The 16,780-nt window shown below is 47.6% G+C and overlaps 1 protein-coding gene across 14 annotated transcripts in view; it reads left to right on the forward strand.

The window, feature by feature from the left end:
- ZNF462 (zinc finger protein 462) overlaps positions 1–16,780 on the forward strand; it is a 144,985-nt gene that overhangs the window by 89,955 nt on the left and 38,250 nt on the right. The window contains exon 9 of one of the 14 annotated variants that reach the window (XM_059657574.1): positions 2,754–2,855. The exons of the other annotated variants lie outside the window; for them this stretch is intronic. Coding sequence (XP_059513557.1) covers positions 2,754–2,842 — 89 coding nt within the window. The 3' untranslated portion in view covers positions 2,843–2,855. The remainder of the gene's footprint in view (positions 1–2,753; positions 2,856–16,780) is intronic. 14 annotated transcript variants of the gene reach the window in all.

The raw sequence follows: 16,780 nt of genomic DNA on the forward strand, positions 1-16,780 counted from the left end.
CACTGGGTCTGTCTGATTTTTTTTTTAACTGGGACTGTAATACACAGCCTAATTTGTTCATGTTTTTGCTCTCACTTGAAAAGTTCTCTCACTATTGGACTCACTGTCGTTTTAAAACAGGGGGGTCCATGTCTCAAAACCAAACCAAAACAAACGATTCCTCTTCAGATAATAGATATTGAGTCCTTAAAGGCTTGTATGTTTGTGGATGTGACGCCTATGTTTAAGGTGAGAATTCACTAATTTATTTCATTTTAAGGCTCATTCATCTCCTTAAAAATTACTTAAGTAAAATGTCTTTTCTTACTGCTTCAGACTTAATACACTTGAAAATATTGGCAAATGTTCTATAAGTTACATGACAAAATCAGGATTACAGACTGTCTAGACTGTTCAGAGGAATGAGCTGAAAATGAGATTTTGTGAGGGGATAAATATGAATAGGGTGGGTGGCTTCTGGCCTTTGCATTCACTTCCATGGCTAGTCGTGCCAAGCAGTCCTATAATTGGCAGTTCTCCTATCTGTCTCCCCACCTAAACTGTGTGCTCTCTGAGGTCCAGGGCTGTTTCAGAGCCCTCGCACTTGGCAGGCCGTTCAGCAAATATTCCTGGACTTGAATTGGGGCAGCAAAATGAACCACACCCACCGAGAACCGACAGAACAGTAGTTTAAGTGTGACAAAGCCTGGGAATTTCAGCGCCTGGGGGCTCAGGTGTGTCATCAGTGTCTGGGGAAAGCCAGTGGATTGGGGCTGCCTGGATGCCGTGACGTGCAGTCCGTCACTGTTGCCGAAGTCCTTGATCACACCTCCTGCCTCTAGGTAACTTTGACCACACACCTCCGGCCCCACCCGCCCCACCCCCGATGGCAACACCATATCCCTTTCAGCTTTTTGCAACCAAAGTGACTAATGCCCCCCTTCTTCCATGCAGCCACGAGGAGGGGGCGCATTCCTTACTTTCTGCCACCGCTTGAGAATATTTCCACTTCCCTCTTCGGACACTTGCTCTCTGCTTATTTCCTCCTCCTTACCTTCTGGAATGTTCTTTTACCTTTCTCAGTGAACGCAGCGCCAGTCTCACCGTCGGCCCTTTCACTCCAGCCGTGACCATCGTGCTCTGGAATTCCAATACTAGACTCAGTGGTAATGACCCAGCAAATGGAGTTAACCCTTGAACAATACGGCTCTGGGCTGCTTGGCTCCCTTTACACGTGGATTTTCTTTCTCTTTTTTTTTTTTCTTTTTTTCAGTAAATGTACAATTGGCCTTCTGTATTTCCAGGTTTCCCATCCACGGATTCAACCACCTGTAGGTGGAAAACCGTATTTTCTCTCCGTGGTTGGGAACCCGTGGATGGATTGTTCTGTGCCGTTGTATACAAGGGGCTAGAGCATCTGCAGATTTTGGCATCTGCCACCGCCCTGGAACAAATGCCCACAGATACTGAGGGACGACTGTACTCGGTCTCCTCAGCTAGACATTTACCTCCTTCCTAACTCTACACCGACTGCCACTCACCGGTGGCTAAATTGCCTATAATCGCTCCACCTCCTGCATCTCCGACTCTTCAGTTCCCTCTGACCTCTACCCCGCCCGCCTCTCCCAGCCAGACGCTAGAGGCAGCTGTGTCAGAGGGTCTTCCCCAGCACCCTTGTGACCCTAACTTCCTCGTCCTCTCCTTCACAACTTGCCAGGCCCCAGCCCTGATCGGCCCTCGCTCTGCACTTCTGGTTTTAGCCGTCTTCCTGGCTCAGTGTCAAGCTTTTCCGATCCGTTTTCAGGATTATCCTTGTTAACCACAAATCTGGTTTGCTTTTAAAAATAAATTTGATTTGATTCAGATTTATCCCTCTCGAAAGTCAGTTTGATAAGTATTCCAAGGTACCTTCTAGAGCAGTGGTTCTCAACCTTCCTAATGCCGTGACCCTTTAATACAGTTCCTCATGTGGTGGTGACCCCCAATTTCATTGTTACAAATTGAACATAATTAAAGCATAGTGATTAATCACAAAAACAATATGTAATTATATATGTGTTTTCCGATGGTCTTAGGTGACCCCTGTGAAAGGGTCGTTCGATCCCCAAAGGGGTCGTAACCCACAGGTTGAGAACCACTGTTCTAGAGTGAAAGAGAGAGAAATGGAGCCACATCGGATGTGCTAGAATTTGCAGATTGTTGCTGATAGCAAAGAAATGGAGTGAGGAGCTAGATGGGTAATAGCTGTGGCGATCACAAATTATTGTACTTGTGAGTTGCTATTTCAGTTACTCCAGTTTTACAGTATTTTAAAATTTTGCCCATGGGTAAGTTTTTAATTAAGAATATGGAGAAGGAAAGATGAAGAAAGCCACATCTTCCTTGCATGCAAGCAGGGAAAAAGCCACCAACATGTCTTTCAGAAAAAAACAATAATCGCGATAACTAAATCAGAAGCGGACAGTAAAGTTTAATAAAATTCCCAACTAACGCATTTAAATCAGCAAATTCTGTATATTGTTATGTTAGCAGTAAAATAAAACCATTTCTGCTAATACATCCACAGCATACTGTTGCATCTTGGTTATGTTACCTACATAATGGAAGACTAACTCTTTGAAAAATAAAATCCGATACTTAAATAAAAGATAGATTTCTTTTTCTCTTTAATTTATTTTTTCCCCAATGGCTTCATTAGTATGCGTCTATCCTGTAGCTTTTTAAAAAATTTGCATTAGAGGATATGTTTATTGGTTTTTCTTTTTCTTTTTTAGAGAGAGAAAGAGAGAGAAACAGAGAAACATCTCTGTCAGAGAGAAACATTAGTCGGTTGCCTTCTGTACTTTCCTCGACCAGGGATTGAACCTGCAACCTAGGTATGTGCCCTGACTGGGAATTGAACTTGCAACCCTTTGGTGTACAGGACGATGCTCCAACCAACTGAGCCACCTGGCTAGGGCTATCCCTCTAGCTTTTTTAAAATAAAAATGTTTACAGTACTTTTCACTATATTTCCCTCCTAATTTTCTGAGCTATTATCTAAATCACAGCATGCTGATGGAAGAGTGCTGAGTACATAGATGACCACCCGTTGTGTGTTGCCGGAGCAGGAAGGAGTGTGAGAACTGCAGGGTGGAGGGACGGTGGTCCTCTGTAAGTCCAGGGCAGGCTTACGGTTTGTTTGTTGATTTACTTCCTATTTATTTATTTATATGTTACCAAAATTGGGGGATGACAAAAACAGTACCTCAGAACTTTTAAAACTGTAATACCTGGAGCAAATTGGAGGTGGTTTTATACTGATCGTCATCATCCCAGTGAAAGGAGGGGGCTATTGGAGCTGGCCGTCTAAGGCCAGAGGGAGTTAGGAAGTGCCGAGACCCGCCAGGCCCACAGCACCAGCTCCCACTCAGGTGGAGCAGCTCCCACTCAGGTGGAGCAGCACCCACTCAGGTGGAGCATCTCCCACTCAGGTGGAGCAACACCCACTCAGGTGGAGCAGCTCCCACTCAGGCGGAGCAGCTCCCACTCAGGTGGAGCAGCACCCACTCAGGTGGAGCATCTCCCACTCAGGTGGAGCAGCACCCACTCAGGTGGAGCAGCTCCCACTCAGGCGGAGCAGCACCCACTCAGGTGGAGCAGCTCCCACTCAGGCGGAGTAGCTCCCACTCAGGTGGAGCAGCACCAGTGCCCCTGGCTTCCTGCGTCGGAAGGGGAGTGGGGGGAATTGACAGCAGCAACAGGGCTGCCACATTGGACGACACAACAAGCCCTTCCGAGCTCCGGTGGCGGCGGCTTCCCTGGGGCACTCTCACTGGGGACGCATCCAAATGTTCCACTTCCTCCACTCGTAACCCTTTTCCCCCTGTGGAATCCTGGAGTCCCGCTGCAGGACTGGCCTCGAGCACGACTTCCTGTGTATCGTTGGGTTCGTTTTGGTTGAGCGGGTGCCAGGAGAAACCGTTTCACCCAAGCGGAGCTAGTGAAAATTAGGGACAAGTGATCTTTTCAAAACTGGTCTCTGTATGGATCATCTTTCCTCAATAGTCTGCACAGGAGATGTTGGACCCCTGAGGTTGAGGTTGGGCTTGAGAGCGGCCGCAGGCCCCAGTCCAGGCAACACCACCCACGTGGCAGGCCACGAACCGCCCGGCCTGGGCAGCCTTAGGCGGGGGTCCCGGCAGCGCCTGCGCTGCCCGTGAGTGAGTGCAGAGACAAAGCCCTTCCCCTTCTCTGAGCCTCAATGTCTAATGTGTAAAAAAGCGATGCCTACTTTATGGGGTTATTTCCAGGATCAAATGAAAAGACATACAGAAATGCTCTCATATTCTCAATTACTGCAGAAATAGTCGATATTATTAAAATAGTATAGTAGGAGCAGATTTCTTGTTAGTTTATGAAAATTTGTCATCAACCAGAGGTTGATGGGGATTTTTTTTTTAATGAAAAAGGAAGAAAATTTCAATCTTGTGTTGGAAGCTGAATGAAATCTCTTTACATCGGGAGCTGTTTCTTAGGGGTCTAAAATAATTCAGTGTTTGGGAAGTGGTACTTTATCTGGAGCTCTGATCATCTAAATGTGTTTTACCTTTGGGGCTAATTTGGAACCACCCACATAGGAACCTCCGCAGCACTTGATGTCCTAATGGGTGTAAGGCATCGATAGCCCCAGTGTCAGACGCCCTTCGTGTTGTTGTTATTGACATTAATTAATATGCGTTTTACACTATCAATTATTGCTTCTCTTCCAACTGACTTACATTGTTTCATTTCATTGACTACAACAGTCGCATGAAGCCGGTCAGCCACCTGTGTAAAACCCAGCAGCTGGCAGAATAACCGAATGAGTATTTTATAATCTTGCAAAGTCACTTTTCACTTCAAAAGCCACCTAATTATTTCCCAATCTAAGAATCAGGGATCTGTTTTTTTCTACGAACTCTCTGCTTTTTACCCAGGGCGTTCTGGGAACTCTCGTAATGAAATGCAGTAACGTAAAGCACGCCCCTGTTTTCCCTTTGGAACGATGTTGTAATTTTTAAGAGATTACATTCCTGACCAAATACTGGGCTCTAGATCAGAGCTAAGGATTGACCACATGTGTTAGGAGACATCAGACTGTAACAACAAATGAGTGAAGTCGTTGGAAACAGCAAAGGTATGTTCTTAATCTTACTGGATGGATTCAAAATAGGCTGCAGGGATTCGTGTTTTCATAAAGTGCGTGGTCATTTTGCTTACTTCATTAGAACTTAAGAAACTTGTCTGAAGGTGACTGGAAATGGTCCAGCGAAGCACATTTAAAACGTTTCGGTTGATTCCTTTTATTCCCCATATCATGTCATCTGAAGTAAGCAGATGCATTCAGAACGATTGCACTGATTTTATGGCCGCGTCAGGCTTCGTAAAGGGTTTCAGTCTGTGAATCTGCTACTGTTGAAGCTGCTGGTGGTAATGGTGATGGTGGTGGTGATCAAGAGAGAGTGTGTGTATGTGTGTGTTTTGTTTTGTTTTTGTTTTTTTCACTGAAAACTAAGGGGTAACTGTTCCCTCCCTGCCACTCTCTCCTTACCCCCCCCCCCCCTTCTTACAAAACCTTCGCCTTTGAGCTGCTCAAGGGGAAGGTGTGCTCTTGGTCTGTTGTTGGCACCTCCCATGGCATTGAAATGCCTTACACACAACTACGGGGCCATTCACAGAGCGTCTCTCAGTGAAGCTTCGAAAACTCTTTGGAAGTTGCCAGGACCCTGCAGGCCGCTTGCTATTGCTGTTTGATTACTCCAGACCAATCGCCTTCCCTAAGTGAGGGCATTCATAGCTCTGAATTGGTGGACCCGAGCATTCTTAGGGGAAAACGCCTAGAGGTAGGAGAAAGAGAAGGCACCTTCCATAGCTCCGTAACCAACATTTTAAGTGCCTCGTCCAGACGTGAAAGACGCTCCACTTTTCCCATCCTGGTCTGTCCCGTAAACCCGTAGAAAGCACTTAGTATTGATCTAGTAACTAATTCGTTACTGGCTTAACCTACTTCTTAACTCTGTTATAAAACAAAATTCAACTGAGTAAATTTTAAAGCTCTTACTGGCTTTATTTGACGGTTGACGAATTAGTCTGTGCCCAGCCTATCCGAAAGGAGCTCTGAGGAGCTGTACACAACGGAGGACTTGCAGGCCGGAGGGAGCAGGAACGGGATGTTACTTACACGGGGCAGAAGCGGGGGTTAGTCATTGCAGGGTTACTTCTTTGCGGGGTGACGGGTCTGTCAGGCAGATTTCCCAGTGGTGCTGCTCAGGACATTGCTGATTGACAGGTGGAAGATTCCATTTCTGGAGAGCTGGAACTAATGAAATTAAATCTCAGTTTGGTGATGTGGGACTTAGCAGAAGTGGCTCCATTTTTCTGACTGTTGTCTTATTTTTTTAATAGCTCTGTTAAGAAAAATTATAAAGAAAACAAAAAACTTTAAAATGGACATACATCTATATTTGTGGGTGTCTTGATTAGGTCACCCACCTTTCATTCTCGTCGAGCTATTTGACAGCCCTTTAAGCTATAGAAAAGTGACATTAATGCAAATGGCTCTTCCCATATTATAAATTCGTTGTGCCCATTAAGAGTGCAATTGATCCTTGCCTGTGGAGAGATAAGTTTTTGCATATGTGCATAAACTCATTTAAGCTTCCTTTACTTCCTATAAACACGTGGTTTTAAAAAAAACCTTCTCTGATCAGTTGTGACATCTTACTGGCTCCCTCGTTAATGAATGAATTAAATAAAAATCTTGGATGATTAAGCATAAACATCCCATGAGACAGGACCTTCTATGCATGCTTAGAAAACATCTCTGGGTTCAAATAGTCCATCACGTTTATGCCTACTTTTGGTTTATAGGGTTAATAAATAAAAAGCGCGATTAGGTTTTATGGGCCCAATAATTGTACTGTGGACGTATGCCAAGAACTCTTCTTGCCTCAGGAGCCTCGCTGGCCATGGCCTGTGGGGTTGGGTGGGTGAGTCCGGGTTCGAATCTTGCAGAAGACCAAGGTTTACGCATCAAGGACATTTTGACATGGACCAAATGTGTCCCTGGGCATTTTGGACAGGTCCAAATATCAAGGACCTCTGAGTGTGGACCAAGTGTCTCAGTGGACATTTTGGGCAGGACCAAATATCAAGGACCTCTGAGTGTGGACCAAGTGTCTCAGTGAACATTTTGGGCAGGACCAAATGTTCTGCAAGGAGCGAGGGGAAACGGGCTTAAGAAAGGCCACAGTCGCCCTCTGTCAGAGTTGCAGTTAAGGTGCACATCGCCTGGCTCCAGAGTGCTGTGCCCTACGTCACACTGCTCCCCCAAACCTCAGTTCTTAGAGGTGTTATTCTTCCCCTGAAGAGTCTAAAAAAAGAAGCTATAGGAGCCCCAGGAAAGTGTTTTGTGTTTTAACAATTACAGTCGTTCTTGGATAGGACCTTTGGTCATCCTGTTCCTGCAATTGCAGTTGTTGTCTCCAAATCTCTTAAAGGGACCTTTACTTGCCACCCATTCTTGCCTTGAACTGCTGGCACCTGTCTTGTGCCTTCGGCATTGGCACTTGATGCAGCGGCCTCCCATCGGCGGGCTCCAGGGGCGTTCTCCCTGGGAAGGAGGCATCCTTTGCCTGCTGGCACCCGCCGCCGCCTCCCCTTGCCCCCCTCCTTCTCTGGAGTCCCTCGCCGTGGGACTCTGGCCCCACCGCTTAATGAAGTGGCTTCCCTGAGGATTGACCGCGACTTCAGACAAACAAGTCCATGGCCTTTGCTCCTGCCTCGTCTTTTTTTGTCCGTGGCATTTAAAACTGCTGACCTTCCTCCCAGGGAAATCCTCCTCCCTTGGTTTGGGGCCTGTGTGTGATCCGGGCCGTCCTCTGGCAATACCATCTCTTTACCTTGTTCTCAGCGCTCTTCCTCCAGCTGCCGTCACGCGACTGGTCGGGGCCCCCGTCCCCTCCTCTGCTCCCCCCTCACATGCACATGGATCCATGCTCGACCGATGTTGCCAGAGTCTCGAACTCCGGCCCTCACCTCTCAGCTTAAGCCCCAGACCCTTTATTGCATGTGCTCCTCCCTTTCTCCACCTGCAGGCCTCACTCGGCCTTTAGGGCAAAGGTTCTAAACTGGAACTCACTGACTTCCTCCCAAACTTCCTGTGCCCACCTGGGATCCTCTGGGTCTTCAGGTCTCCTTGGACCCGCCTTCCATCAGCCAGTCGGATGCCTGGTCAGCCCAGTTGTTCCCATCTCCTCACTTCCTCGCAAATTTACCCCCTCCTTCCCGTCCCCGTCTTTTGCCTGAGCCATTACCATATTCACCCCATCTGCAAATGCCTCCCTTCAGTCTCTAGGCAAGGTTAAGAGTCATACCATTCTCCTATTCAAGAGTCTTTTTCTTTTCTTTAGTTTTTATTGGGGTGACATTAGTCAACATGAACATACAGGTTTCATGTCTGGATTACTAATATACAAAATCTATATAAGACCATGTGCCCATCATCCAAAGTCACATCTCCTCCTGTCACCTCATATTAGGACCCCTTTCTTCCCCCACCCTCCTCCTTCTGGCAACCACCACACTCCTGTTGGTGTTCCTAAGTTTCAGTTTTATATCCACACATGAGTGAAATCGTGTAGTTCTTAGCTTTTTCTGTTTGACTTATTTCACTTCGCATAATGTTCTCAAGGTCCGTCCATGTTGTTGTAAATGACGCTATTTCATCCTTTCTTATGGCCGTGTAGTGCTCCATTGTGTATTTGTACCACATCTTCTTTACCCATCCTCTATGGCAGGGCACTTTGGCTGTTTCCAACTCTTGGCCACCATGAATAATGCTGCAGTGAACATAGGGGTGCATATATCTTTGTGTATAAATGATTTTTAGTTTTTTGGGTATATACCCAGGAGTGGGGTTGTTGGATCATACGGTAGCTCTATTTTTAATTTTTTGAGGAATTGGCAGACTGCTTTCCATAGTGGTTGCACCAGTCTACATTCCCACCCACAGTGAATGAGGGGTCCCTTTTTTCCACAGCCTCTCCAACACTTGTTGTTGCTTGTCTTGTTGATAGTGGCCACTCTAACTGGTGTACGGTGGTATCTCATTGTAGTTTTAATTTGCATTTCCCTGATTGCCAGTGAGGTGGAACATCTTTTCATATATCTATTGGCAGTTTTTCTTCTTGGTAGAGGTACATTTTCAGGTCCTCTGCCCACTTTTCTATTCAAGAGTCTTTACCAGCTCTACGTGCCTGTCAAATAACTCCAACCTGTCGTTCCCCATGCCCCTTCTGGGCTCCATTTCCACATGTCCAGGCCCTATTTGTCCTTCAAAGCCACGTGCTAATGCCTTCGTTCCCATGATGCTTCTCATAACGCCCCTGCCCCACTGTGCTGTGCCCTGCCTCCCCTGGGGACATGGGGTCCATTCTGCCAGAAAGGAAGCTCATTAGGTTTAGGGTTTTGTCCTATTCATGTTCTATTCTAACCGTCTGGCCAAGGGCCGCTTCCTTCTTAGAGCAGACGTTGCTATAAATGTAAAATGAGTAAGTTGTGTCCTGTAAGTAGTCATTACAACAGTGTAAAGCAGTAAATCAAGATGAGAATTTTTTTCCTGACTCCAGAGCCCCATTGTCTTCTGGCCACTCTGCTAACAACAGATAGAGATGCCTGTGGGCATTCGCTCCTTTCTTTGAGCACTCATGTTAGTGTGTGTTGTTCTCTCCCCTGATGCCCTGGGAGCTCATGAAATACACGATCTGGTGACCTTTGTGTCTGTCAGCTTCCTGACACGCAACCGATAAAACATTGGTGATGATCAAACAAACCACTCATAAAAAGCTAATGAATCCAGAGGGATATTGAATCGCTTTACAAGGTAAAATTTGAACCATTGAGTTGAATCAAAATGAGCCCACGAAATGTGTTGTCAAGTGTCCTTGGGTTGGCACATGGGTGTGAAAGCTCGAGAGTAAAATTCAGATCTAGAGACATTTGGGAAGTTGCTGAGGCCCTGTGTTTGGAAAACAGACCCTGGGATCTTGGCTGACGCCTGCATGTTTTTGGTGTTTGCCAGCACATGGACATACCACTTGGTTTCCTGTGCTTGCTTGTCATTTTTTTCGCACATGAAGGGTTGGTGGGGAGCAGACAAGGTAGCCGACCGAGCTTCCATCTTCCCTTCCCTGGTTGGGGCCTTAATCTATTCCAGCTGTAAGAGTAGTGCGTTCAGTAGACACAGTAAAAACTGAATTTCTTTCTTTTTATTTTAGAGAGAGTGGAAGGGATGGGGAGGGACACAGAGAGAGAAACATCGTGAGAGAAACATGTGAGAGAGACACATCAATTGGTTGCCCCAACCAGGGCCATGGTGGAACCTGCAACTGAGGTACATGCCCTTGACTGGAATCGATCCTGGGACCCTTCAGTCCAAATGCAGATATATATATATATATAGATATATATATATATAATTTTTTTTTCTTTATTGATTTCAGAGAGGAAAGGAGAGGGGGAGAGAGATAGAAACATCAATGATGAGAGAGAATCATTGACTGGCTGCCTCCTGCATGCCCCCTACTGGGGATCTAACCCACAACCAAGGCATGTGCCCTTGGCTGGAATCGAACCCAGGACCCTTTAGTCCATAGGCTGATGCTCTATCCACCAAGCCAAACCAACTAGGGCAGGCACTGAATTTCAAAGGGACAGCTCCAACCTCCTCGTAAAACCCAGAGGAGAAAAGGTCCTACACTGGTGTTTTCTACTTTACAAAACAAGGTGTGGAATCGTGGTCTGCTGACATTTGTTGTCAACGGGGTCGTGCTGCTGGTTGTTTTCTTCACCGTGGAAATTCCCGTACACTAAGCTGCTTTCCCCTCTGAGAGGGAGCCGGTCGAGGCTATGGGTGCAGTTTATGGGCACAGAAAAGGTAAAAATGTGTGGCCTCTGTCTCGCCTCCAGTGGCTGGCTGTTTTGCCGTCAGAATAAATTCCACGCTCAGCATGGAAGGCTGGTATTTGGGCCCCATGCTTCTCTGGGACCATTCTCACCCTCCTTCCCTCCGGTGTACTGTGCTGCAGCCACGCCGATGCCCTGTCCCTACAGTCCTGCCGTCTCCCACTCCAGGCCTGCTCTTCCTTCTTCCTGGATCACGCTTCTCCACGGCACCCTCCTCACTACTCCATGCACTTGACTGATTCCTACTTGCCCTTGGAAACCGGAATCCCGTCTCCTCCAGAGGCCTTCCCGGTCTTCCTGTCTGACCAGGGGGCCGCCTTTTGGCTCCTGCAGATCTTTGAGCTCCTATTGGGATCATAGCACTGATCACACTCTGTTGTAACTGTCTGTCCATCTCCCCCCAGACCACCAGTCTTGAAGGCAGAAGCCATCATTTAACTTTTGGGTTTCCTTGCACGCCACAGGCAGTCAGATGGGTTCTTTGAGTGACTGAATCTAGTCTTGAGTGCTGGTGTTTCTGGTGCCACCCTGGCCACGGCAGTCACATGTATAAGGCATAGACCCTGAGGCTTCTCATACTGAGCATTGGGGAAATGCTTCATGCTCAGCTGAGTCTAACCAGTTCACTGCCACGCGCCCAAAACGGAAACCCCATCCTTGCGTCTATAGACGCTTATGGCGTACAAAAGGTTAAATGCCCTCATCCGTCGTGAACTAAAATCCAAAAATCCGTGCAAATCCCTCATAGATAGTGTGCAAAACCAGACAGTCGTCCAGTACATACCACATCAGGTGGTAAGATGTGCTATCAAGAGAAAGAGAACAAGGGGGAGGGGAGGAAAGGACAGGGCTGCAGGGTCAGGTGGGGTGGGAGAAGGTCATTGAGATGGGGGTGATTGACACAACTGCTAGTCCCATATCCAGTTACCTTGCTCGAAAGCTGGAGGTGATCTTGAAAGAAATTTAAAGGGAAATACTGTAGACCTCAGAATGGTTGCCCAAAAAAAGCCTGTAAAGTTTGAGAATTGAATGTGCTCTCAGCAGCCCTTTTGTAGCAGGTTGACTTGGGGCCATTCTTTGCTCATTGTTACCCAACAAAATGGAGGTGACTCATTGAATCCGGGGTGTCATTCAGGTGGAGCCTGCCTTTGAGCTGAATCCCGGTCTCACAGCCAGTCCCCTCCCCTTAGCAGCCACCTCCACTTGCAGGATAAGCTGGCGAGTTGTTGCCAGAAGCAGTGCAGTTGGCTTTGCCCAGAATCAATCAGTCAAACACTAGCTGCCGTGCACCTGCCGCGAGCCCGCCGCCGGGAGGAACGCTCGCTGCATCTGTTCAGAGCAGCGTAAGAGATGCTGCGCCTCTCCATCCTGCTGTCCAGCAAAGGGACCAAGTTCTTTCATCTGTAGGAAACGCCAACGCCAAAAGGCAATTTATAATTCGGGGCAGAATTGTATGGCGTAGGCTTTAACACCTGTGGCACTGAGACCCTTCAAGCCTGTGTGCCAGGCACTGTGCTTCACACCTGGTCTCCTAGACTCCCCACAGCACCTGGGGAGTCGCCAGTGTTATCGTCTCTATTCTGCAGGTGAGGAACCAGAGGTCTGCATAGCTGAGAGTCTCCACAGGGACAGGAGGAGAGCTGAGAAATGCCCGTGTCCCTGTCTGTATAGTGGGACACCATATTTCCATTTCTTAAGGTCCTGGTGAAGGTCAGCGAGTGACCTTGTAAAAAGCACCTGACAATCGCTAGACATAGACCCGGCTGCGACAGCAGAAGGTGAACCTGGGCCTCACTTCCCCACCCCTCTGGCTTCCTGGAGGCTTCTGCCCTACACCTGAGCCCAGTGCCACTGAGCAGTATTCCTGTGGGTGCGTTTGGAGTAAGAACTGCCCTAAAGGAAGAACCTGGTGCAGTGATTCTCACCGGTGTGCCACAAGCATTTGTAAAACATGCAATATCTGACTATTTAGTCAGGGCACTGCCCTCTTTGCCCTGAGATTGTCAAATAAAAAAAAGACAATAGCCATCTGGTGTTAATGAATCAAAATTATACTTTTTTTTTGTCAGATTGGCAAAATATATAATACTAGAGGCCTGATGCACGAAATTCATGCAAGAGTAGGCCTCTCCCCCCGCCCCCCCCCCACCACCACCACCACCCACTGCCAGCATCGGCTTCCCTCCAGCCACCAGCAGGCACCCAGGACCCGGGCTTCCCTTGCAGCCCTGGCTTCATCCAGAAGGACATCCGATCTAATTAGTATATTACACTTTTATTATTATTGATATTTTTAGGTGTGCTGCAGCATTTTAGTAATTAATTTGTGTGTGCCGTGAGATGAAAAGGTTGAAATCACTGATGTAGTGTTTAATGGTGATTAAATATATAGCTTAACCCATTGCCAGGAGTTTCTTACCCTGCATGGGAATGGGTGAAAGGAAAAGAAAAAAGGGCCCGCACCCACTGGGTCTGTTGGTTCAGAGACGCCCGCTGCAGGGGGACAGTTGTAGAGAAACTCGGCTTTGAAGCGTGGCTGTTTGTTCCTGTTCCTGACCAACCATTGCCTTCCCCATCTGCTTTCCATGTCATCACTTAGAGCTGTCCGTGTATCTAAACATACATGCGTGCACTCATATGTGTTCTTTCCTCCCGATTGCCTGATCTTTAAGAACTCGCTACCCGCTACTGTGACTCCCTATCTGGGCCCTCACTGCTCTTCTGCAGTGCACCATGCACTGTCACCATCTCCTTGCAGTCCGTAGGCATCTCCTTTCCAGTTGGGTCTTGAGGAGGAAGCACTGTGGCCTTGGCCATGGCTTCTGAACTCCAACTATCACCCTGAAGTGGCTGGCAGGCTCTCTCTGATTGAGGCCAAGTCACTGATATAAAGAGACCTTTGTACTCAACGGTTTTCCCTGGATTGTCAGTGCGGTAAAGACGTCTCTACGATCCAAACAAACAGCAGGAAACCTTACTTCCTCATCACTCAATTCAAAAGGGTCACGGGTGAATTAAGCACTTGGTATTGTAAGAGCGTCTGAACTAACAATGGCAGATGCCACCGAGCTTCCTCCCAAAAACGTTAGAAAAAGGCACCGCACATTCGTTTGTGTCCCTACAAATCCCCAGCCGGTGCCAAGGAGGATACTTAAGAACAGGCACTTTGGGGTCCAGTACTGTTCAGTGCGGAGGGATAGACCTACGATGCTCGCTGGTGCCTGTGGCAGGACAGGACCGCGTTTGGAAAGCGGGGCCTGCAGGCGCCCCGGGCGTGTTCTGTTTCTCCATTGACGGGCTGGGCGACGTGAAGCCATCGCTGCTTTCGCGCTGCCACAGGTTGTTCTGCAGAATGGTGGTCTGAACACTACAGATCCGGGATGGGTGCTTTCCCGACGGAGGAAAACGGGTAAAACGTTGTGTACAGTGAGAGTGCGGTGCTGAACACCTGAAAGGAATCCGCGAGGACCTCCTCCTGGGGCCCCCAGGGCTCTATGTTCATGGCCTTAGAAGGTGACTAAAGGAAGTCACGGTGCATTCAGGTACCTGGCACCTGTTACACCTGTGCATTGCACAGGCATCTGTGCCTACCAGTGGGTACAAGGAGGGAGAGACAGTTGTACATAGAAATTTCTAACATAGCTACCAGATGCCTAGTATCCGTTTCAGAGTTGATTCAGGGTCAAAACCAGAAATTACGTTTTTGGCTTTTTTGGATGGCCAGGGGTTACGAATTTTGTTCCATTCGGATTCTCAAATGTTCTAGAAGCCATTCTCCAGGCAATTTAAAAAGTGGGTCAGTGTTTCAGTGGGAAGGCTCTCTTAACATCAGCATCCAAAGAGAGAGAGGGAAGCTTGGTTAGTTAGGGTTTTCTTTTAAATCTGGGTTTTCCAGAGCACTTTTTTTTTTTTCTGTTTGAACTCTTTGGATCTGTGGAATATGTTTATTGACCACATGTTTTGGGCTAGGCCCTGAGCTAAGTTCTGGGGGATATGAACTTCTAAAGTTACGTATGGCCCGGCTAGTGTAATTCTCAGTGGCTTGAGCATCGTCCCATGCACTAGGAGGTAACCAGTTCGGTTCCGGGTCAGGGCACATGCCCAGGGTGCAGACTCAGTCTCCAGTAGGGGGCATGCAGGAGGCAGCCAATCGGTGTTTCTCATCCATGTTTCTGTCTCTCCCTGCCCCTCTCTCTAAAATCAATTTTAAAAATTAAATAAGTGAAATGAAAAGTTACATGTGGTTGGATAGATGGGTGTCCTGCTTGCAAGAGATCATAGTCTGGTGGAGGTAAAATAAATGGGCCCCACAGCAGCTTGATGGGAACGCATGGAGGAGCTCAGAGAGGGATTGAATGCCCATCTAGAAAGATCAGAGAAGATCTCCTCCGTGGTGGTGGTAAATGTGAACTGACTGCAGTTTTGGAAGATGGTAAGGGTTTGCCAGGCTGAAAAGTAGAAGAAAGGCCTCGCAAGAATGTGCAAAGAAGCCGTGAACGGAAGCAGCTGGAGTGCCATTGAGAGCTTTCCCTGTGGCCGTGGTCAGCGCCGTGGGAGGAGTGGGTGTGGAGTGGGGCTGGGGCTGGGCAGATGGAGAGCCACCAGGTCTCAGCTTGGACTTCCTCCTGTAAGAGTGGTTGGGTCCCACACTCACATTTGCTTTTAGAAAAGAAAGGAATCTTAAGGGAAAAGAAACTTGGAACTAGAAAGCCAGTTAGAAAGGCTGTGCCCTGGGGTCTACGCCGGCAACCGCAGGGGCCTGGCCAAGAGCAGTGCAGCGAACGGTGTGTGGTTTGCGCTAAGCTTTTCAGGTGGTTGGACCAACAGGGCTTCCTCCACGGACAGTAGGATGAGAAATGAGTCAAGGATTTGATCTGATTTCATTAGTTGGTGGATGGTGATGCTATTGGGGAAAAAGTGTAGAGAGACAAATGGGCTTGTCCCCACATATAGGGCCTAATGAATCGCAGGTCCAGGAATCCTCTTTGTCTTAGGGCAGACTTGCCTGGATTCCCCCCAGATACAGGGGGAATGAGAACACGAAGCTTCATAAAACAGGCCTTTGCGAGACCCTTTCAATGAACTTAATCTACGATGGGACACTCATCTCAACAAGAGAGCCTGCCGTGCTGTGCGTTTGTCATTTTGAAGACTAACATTTTGTTTGGTTTGGGTTTTTCCTCATCTATTCCCTGATCATATGGCAAGGTTTTGTTTTCACTCATCAGAATGACAGGAAGTTTTTGGTGTGTGTTTCCTTCAAGCTTGGCCTCGGCCTTATTTTCAGGATTAGGCGTTTGTTTTCCCATTTGCTTCCATGACAACCAAGCCCAGAATTCCTATATATAGTCGCCCGGTGCCCATTGTCCCCCTGGCCATTGTATCATAATCTCGTGCATCCAGGCCAGAGAACTCCACTGATGACACGAGACAAGGAGGTGCCAGAGTCCTTGGCCTGGAGAATTTCAAGGCATAATCAAAAGAAGGAAATAAAATAACGTGGCTGCCTCTAGAGATTTATGTTCCCTTCAGACACTGTCCAGAAGGAGCTGGAATGGCTTGTGGCCCACAGCTTCGCTTCTAATATAAACTTTCTTCTGGAATGTCCCATGGAGAGAAGAGGGCATGTTGAGACTCTCCGAAGGAAATCCGTGGTGATTTGTTCTTGGTGGTTTTCTTCTGCGTGCCAGACTCGGCTCTGTGTTAGTAGCACACGGAACCACAGGTATCTTGAGAAAGAGAATTTAGTCGCGTTTCAGAGGAATTCAGATAGAACTTAAGAAATCTTTCTATTTAAAAACTGTTCGAGTGTGAA

The sequence above is a fragment of the Myotis daubentonii genome, chromosome 11 (genome assembly GCF_963259705.1).
Source record: "Myotis daubentonii chromosome 11, mMyoDau2.1, whole genome shotgun sequence".
Classification (NCBI taxonomy): domain Eukaryota; kingdom Metazoa; phylum Chordata; class Mammalia; order Chiroptera; family Vespertilionidae; genus Myotis; species Myotis daubentonii.